The 7,596-nt window shown below is 37.4% G+C and overlaps 1 protein-coding gene across 1 annotated transcript in view; it reads right to left on the bottom strand.

The window, feature by feature from the left end:
* Positions 1–7,596, bottom strand: part of RYR3 (ryanodine receptor 3) — a 331,058-nt gene that overhangs the window by 147,411 nt on the left and 176,051 nt on the right. The window contains exons 37-38 of the mRNA XM_015595855.2: positions 3,304–3,406; positions 2,368–2,505 (exon numbers count right to left, since the gene is read on the bottom strand). Coding sequence (XP_015451341.1) covers positions 2,368–2,505; positions 3,304–3,406 — 241 coding nt within the window. The remainder of the gene's footprint in view (positions 1–2,367; positions 2,506–3,303; positions 3,407–7,596) is intronic.

Here is a 7,596-nt window from a genome sequence, read left to right as displayed (position 1 = left end):
TAAATTAAATCACAGCTTTACTTATCTTCGTTACACACTTACCTGGAAATTTCTATTGAACCAGGTAAATGTGAATAGAATAAATAAAAGTATCCTTTAATTCTTCTCAGTCCTATTTTTGTCAACAACACAACAGAAGAGTAAAAGAAAACTAAAAGCAGTAAACTAATACTAAGTAGCACCTCCGTATCTGTGGATACCACAATCCTTGGGTACTCAAGCCCTTTATTATAAACTGGCATAGTATTTGCATGTAACCTAACATACATCCTTCCATATACTTTAAATCATCTTTAGATTATTTATAATACCTAATACAATGTGTATGTTATGTAAATAATTGTTATACTGTATTGTTTAGGGAATAATGACAAGAAAAAAATCTGTTTATGTTCCCCACAACCATCTTAGGCCAAGTTACATAGTACACATTGGTAATGATGTAACTTAAAAAAAATATATTTTTGATCCATAGTTGGCTGCATCCACAGAAGCAGAACCCAAAGATATGGAGGGCTGTTTATGTGAAGTATTTGGTAAACTGTCAATTCACTACAGAATGTTATTCTCATTATCTACACTTTTAATATTTTATCAAGTACAAGGGTAAGAGAAATCAGATAAGCAATAATATGGGCAAAGTTTCCAATACAGTAAAGGATTTTGACGCCTTTATTGCAACTGGCTACCTATCCAGAAACATCGCCTCCATTTGATTAAGTTAAAAACAATTCTGAGGGTATGTTCATTAAACCTATTCCCCAAATTTTCTCTTAAAATGTCATCCCTGAGTGAGGGGCTTTATGTCTCTGGAATATCTGGCAGGGAACTCATATGCTGAAACCCAGACATGCCTGACTATCTTCTATTTCTGGGACTCCAGGATTGAAGACATATGACACAAACCTCGAAACTCTCATAATTCTGCTTGTGGAAGGGAAGCAGCATGGGGTGAAGACATGGCGTCTCATCCTGGAGTGGTCTCTCAGGTTGCATGTCCTACTAGAACAGACAGAACATGGTCTTTCTGCCTGATGCCTGAGGTCACAGTGCTCATGACTGCCATCCTTGGAGGCTGGGCACCACTCTTAGAATTAGGCAGACTTCACAGAAACAGGTGATTTCATCTGACTGACTCCATTTACTTAACATGAGATGGTCACCTTAGGGGACACCTAGTCGTGACATAGTCTATTAGAAAGAAACATCCACTTTCAAAATAGACTCTCAGCAGGTAATACGGGTCAGCTCAGTTTATTTTTAGTTCTGCTTTGGCAGGAACCCCAAGAAGAGTCTAAACTACGTTTTTGGTGCGTTCCGAATCTTGCTGGCACGTCCTCACAAAATACCCACCCTACCCTTTCTATGATGACGAATGGGACTGATCAAGGATTACTATCGCTACCAAGTACCCCACACACTTTCCAGAGGCTTCAACACTTCTGCTGATAAATGGTGAGGATTCTTTTCCTTCAGAGATATTCTGACAAAGATAGAAGGTCAACATAAAGGGCAATAAGATATATGAACCCCAAAGTAGTGTTTTCAGACAAACCAATCATATCTTGACAGTCTATTGCTCTAGTCTATGATTTGAAAGTATATTCTAAGATGGATTGGAACAGGCAGTAAGATAAAAGGCAAGAATAAAGAAGAAGAAGTTCTTTCTTCTTTAGACAAATGAAATATTTGCAGAATTGGACACTAAAGAGCAGACTGATCATGCTCTTGAAATGTGGTTTGTGGACAGTAAACTGCCCTGTAGAACAAATTATGACCTTGTTTCAACATGAGTCAAATGGTAGGAGTCACCTGTACTATAAGGATTAAAGCAATGAATTTGGACAAGATTTGGCATTGTTACAAAAATAAAATGTCAAGTCCTCTAGGATGCTACATTATGAAAATTGTAGCCCAAACCCAAAAATAACCCCATCAAACTCCACATCCTATTCTCTTCACTCTCCTATTATTATTTTATTTCCTCACTGAGACCATTTTCAAAGCAATAGGCAGAAACGACAGAAACAACAATGGTTAGAAGAGAAAGACAATGGAAATATAAAACCAAGAACAGAAATCTGTTTCTAGGCTTTTTTAACTAGACAGACAACAAGAGCAGACCTACCAAGTAATAGACTAGGTTTCAAAAGACTCTAAAAGTCAATTCTTTAAATCAGAAGAAAAACATAGCCCAAAATACATAACAATAACTACCACCAATTACGACAAAATGCCTAGATGCTTGCTTTGAAGCTAAGCAGCCCATCTCTATAATAGGTGTTTGTTAGAAAGCCAATTCTCTTAATTAAATCTTAGAAGAGCACCATGCTGGGAAGACTGCGATTGAAAGGCTCTGTTACTTACTAGGGCATCTCTCTTCCTCCTCTTTCGGCTGCTCTTTCTCTGGCTTGGGAGGGCCTCTGATTTTGTATAAGAAGGCACGGAGTTTTCCAGTCCAGGAGCTGTCTTCTTCCTCTTCTTCCTCCCCCTCCAGGGGAACTCCTAGCAAGTCACAGAACAGAGTGAAAATCTTGAACAGTACCTGAAAACACTGGAGGCCTGATAGAACATAAAAACTGCTTCCCACCCTTCTGGAACTTTAAATATTTATCTAGGTAATGTCTTTTGGCAAGTTTTATTAAAAAGATGATTTCTTGTGTAAAAGAACAGCGAGTAATTTCAGTCCCAAAACTTAATTCTTTCCAATCTGTACCCCAAAAAGCTCTAGAGTCTTGAGAAAGAGTTAACACTGAGTTATTTCCAATGAAAAGACCATCTATTATCCAACGTGTTACTCAATACACTGATGTACAAGCAGCACAAATGTTAAGAGACACTTCAAACCAGCAGACGTGTATCACAGTAGGGACTGCTGGTTTAGAATTCTGAAGGGCAGGAGTTACAATGCTGTAGCATTGCAAAAGCTGCAAAGGAAAAGAGATTGGAATATTTGCTCAGCTAGGAGCAGAATCCCACCTATCTAAGTAAATTGGATGAAGTCTAGGTAAGGATCAATTATTTTCTTTCCTTCTTCAGAGACCCAGTTCCTTCTCATATCTCAGCAAAGTCTCTTCTAGGTAGAAGAAATTTTAGTCATGAATTATGCCAGGATTATTTCCTATATCTTCTATGACTCAAGTAGTTTGGATAGATTCATTTCTTTAATAATTAGTATTGTAATTTTATAACAGAAAAAAACTTCCCAGCCTCCCACCCCCACCCCTTTCCCCACTAGCTGCTAATGAAGGAATCAGGAACAGACTTGTCGTTCATAAAGCTGTATCCTGGAAGGAAGCTCACCGCAGTGAGTGAGAAGGTCCTCGTGGAAGTCATACAGCTCCTCCCGGATCTCGTCTGGGCAGGGGCAGTTCTCTCCCAGTTGAAAGTTAAGAAGCATGTTAATCTTTGAGAGACAAAGAAAAATGGCTAGTTTGTTCTCAATGTTGGTCCAAATAACTGGGATCTTGCTTTAGACACCTAACATTCTTGGCAAATTTTATGTAACTCAAAATTTTTTTTTTTTTTGTAAAATGGGTCAACATTAAAAGTAGCTTGCACTTTTTTTTCTGATTATAAAGGTAATTTATAGATTGCATAAAATTTGGGTAATACCTAAAGAAGAAAATTTACTGAGATCCTACCACCCAAAGATAACCACTGTTAATACATTAATATCTTCCAGTCTTTATGTATGCATACTGAGTATACCTTAAACTTTTTTGAAATCCAATTTTTCCATTTAATAATTTATCTTGAGCATTTATTTCCTTATTTTTAACAGATGCATTGCATTTCATCATATGGATAATTATCAATTTATGTAAAACTAATGACTTATTATTTTTATTTTCATTTTTTTATCTTTATAAGATTGGCTTTAATTTCTCTTTACATAATTTTTGTTCGCCTCTCTGACCATTTCTTTGACTAAACTCCTAGAAGCAAAATGAGTGGATCAAAAGGTTTGCCCATTTTTATGGCTTTTAATATGAACTGCCAAATTGTCCTCCAGAAAGCTCACGATTTGTATTATTACCAAATTTATACAAAAGTGTGTATTTCTTTGCCATCTCCATTATGGTAATAAGAGTTAACACATTTTGAAATATTTTCCAATTTAATGGGTGAAAAATGTCAGATCCCTGTTGCTTTAGTTTGCATTTAATTGGTGGGGCTGAACTTCATTTCTACACAGAGAGACCATTTTTATTTCATATTTAATAAATATCCTATCCGTGTTCCTCCTCCATTTTTCTGTTGGGTCTTTATCGTTTTAAAATTAATCAGCAAGTACTTTGCACATCTCTAGACTATTAACTCTTCATAACATATATTCCAAATATATTTCCCAGGTTTTAGTGAGCTCTTAATTTTGTTTATGTGATTTTTAAAATTTTTATATGTAGGTTTCATGCTTTGCAGTCGATCTAGCATCTTTTTTTTTAATCGTAGTTTTGTCTCAGGGATCCTTAACTGCTTTTGCACCATGGACCACTGACAGTCTAGTGAAACCCATGGAGTCCTTCTCAGATTAATATTTTAAATACATAAAATAAAATATAAGGGATTACAAAGAGAAAAATTATGTTGAAATCCAGTTATCAAGATCATAAACCACAAACCTGTGATATGGTAACATGTATTTATTAACTCAGACAAAAGGATCTGATGGCATGTCTCCCATCCACTGTGATCCTGAAGTAGTGATGACTGTAAGTGATACTTCAAGGTATTATAGCTATTGTAATAGGATATGAAAAAACATGCAATTTCTGTTGGTGACAAAGTCAGACACTTGCTTGCTGCCTCCCTTAATAATTGAAAGAAATGCTATCAGAGATTAAAGAAAAGTTGTTAAAAATAAAGCTGTCATTCACATCTCAGATTCCTGGATGTCCGAATTCTTCCCACAGACCTACGACTCCAGGCCAGTGACTCTCTGGAGAGACTCAAGCAGTAACTAGAGGTAATCGTGTCCATTATGCTGCCTCAGGCAGGGTTACTCAAGCAACAGGCAAAAGGATATTTTCTCCTTCTGTTTAGCTTTCTAGTTAAAAAAAAAAAAAAACTTACAATCTTTTTTTACTAAACTATGAGCATTACCTAATATTGTTAGGAAGATCCTAAGTTAAAGCTTCTACTGCAAATAAGTTTTTGGAAGTAGGTAGCGGTATAGTTTGTAATAAAATAATATTTATAAAACAGGTTGGAAAAGTAATCTGTAGCTGTTCCACCATGTTTAATTGTGGTAATTATATCAATAACATATATTGATAGGTTGTTAACTGAATAAAAATAAGATCTAAAGATATGGTTTCAGTCAGAAAATTAATTTCTTTGTTGACAGATCTTCCCTTCAATGCAACACTTAGGAAGCAGTGGCCCACTAGCCTACAGGACATAAAATCAAAAGGGGAGTGAACCAAATTTTTTGCTATAGGTCACACATATGCTTTAATGAAGCCCTTTTGAAAGTGAAAGCCTTTTTAACTATGTTTGGCTAATTTGCCAACAACCATTGGATTAATCTTAGTTTTACCTACTCTTGTAGTTACTTACGACCCCCAAGTATGTTTTTTTTTTTTTTAATCCCCCTGACTACTCTATGGATATAGAGCTGAAAACCTCTATTTTCTTCTCAAAGGTTACAGAAGGATGAGGTAGTTATATCATTGTGTTAAACTTCTAATTATTATGCATCCTATTTTCCAAGTGATTTTGCATTGCTATCCCTTGCAATTGATCTAAATCCTCCATATGCTTTGTTGATATTAAATTCTTAATTATTTAGAAAACTTTATGGGTAGGTTTCTTCTAGAAATGAATACTTTGGGAGAGGTGGCATATGGAACAGATGAGTTTGACAGCAGTTAGTAGCCTTCTTTTTCATTCCTAGACTGGCAGCATCAGTATCACCTGGAAACAGGCTAAAAATGCAAATTCTTGGGCCTCACGTTAGACCTACTGACTTAGAAACCCTAGAGGTGGGACCAGCCATTTGTGCTTTATTATGCCCTTGTGGTGATTCTGATGTCTGCTCAAGAATCATTGGTCTAATACATTAGGGAAGAATTTCTTGAGTTACAAGCTTCTGAAATGAGTCAAATGATTGTTTAGTAGATTGCTCAGAAGCTCAAAGGAGGAAGTGATGGCAGGTCCTGGGGATGTCGAAGAGAAGGTAGAAAAGCAGAATGGGGAAAGAAAGGGTGAGAGCCAGCATGGGCCTTCCTGGAGCTAGGGCTGTGAGCTGTGTCCATGAGGACAGTACTAGATGGACAAACCCCGTCCTGGCTGGGTGAAGGAGATGCCAGAAAACATACGTAAACTCCACTTACTGGGTCACTGACAGAAGGCCATAGAACATAGTGTGAGGCAATCGCAAACACCTCTAACACTAAAACCTATGACAGCTCGTAGTATTTACAGGATATTTACTGTAGGACAGGTATCCTGCTAAGCAATCTAAATGAATTATCTCATGGGGTCCTCACAAGAACCCTGAGAGGGAGATACAAACGTTTTCTGCATTTTGTGGTGAAGAAACTGAGGCACAGAGAGGTCATGTGCCTAAGACCACATAGCCAGTGATGGAGGAGCCTGCAAGGGAGCCATGGTCTGAACCCATCACCTTTGTTATAATCACATCTTCTGCCTTCCTGTTATTCACAAATATGAGTTAACATTTGCCCAGTGAAATGGGAAACGTTCAGACTTGTTGCCAGTCTAAAAGCAGCCTGACAACATTTGTAAAGCCTTCAAGAGCAATTCAAGCTCACTGCATTTTCCTTAGCACAATACAAATTAACTATTCCCATCAATCTAACGGGCCTTCTCATTTTGCCTCCAGCAAAGAGATGATAAGTTTTGCCTGCTCTTTTCAAGGCCAGTATCATTCCAGTGACTCTTTAAAAAGCCAAGATATGTGGTTCATTTTTTAAGCCAATATAAATATCTATGTTCTATAAAATAGGTTAGGGAAATAATTGGACCCAGTTGCGCAATTAATATAAAAAGGTAGTAATCATATTGACAACGATTCATGAATAGGCTGCTTATATTATTAAATATAGATAAGATCTAAAGATCTGGTTTCCGAGACAGAAAATGAATTTCTTCAATGAAAGATCTATCTTGTTTTTTGAGCACATAAGAGCTGTGGCAAACAGCCCCTGCAGCATATACGTGAACAGCTGAGCAGCGGGACAAAGGGAAACTATTATTACACAAGATTGCCCTCCCTCACTTGCAAGTTTCTCACCAGGGTTTTGAGCCTTTTCAAAGCAGCCTTTCCATCTGGGCAAGGCTGACAAGGTGAGGTACTATGAGGAACAAAGACAATACCTCACAGAAAGGGACTTATCTGCCCAGTCTGGTTCTCCAGGCTTTGTGGGGCTGGGGAGGCTCTACTAGGGTCTCAGTCACTAGGCAAGGTTTGGGCCCTTAGGTGGGAAAAACCCACTCTCATAAGTTGGGAAACACTGACTGTATTCTGTTGGTCTCTGATAGAGAGTAGTGACTTCTGTTAGGACTGGACAGACATTTTTCTAACTGGTGGCTCCTTGCTGGGGTACAAGTTGGATTCTGACAGTGATA

This window comes from Pteropus alecto, unplaced genomic scaffold (assembly GCF_000325575.1).
Source record: "Pteropus alecto unplaced genomic scaffold, ASM32557v1 scaffold86, whole genome shotgun sequence".
Lineage (NCBI taxonomy): Eukaryota > Metazoa > Chordata > Mammalia > Chiroptera > Pteropodidae > Pteropus > Pteropus alecto.
This window is presented reverse-complemented; position numbering and strand designations above follow the sequence as displayed.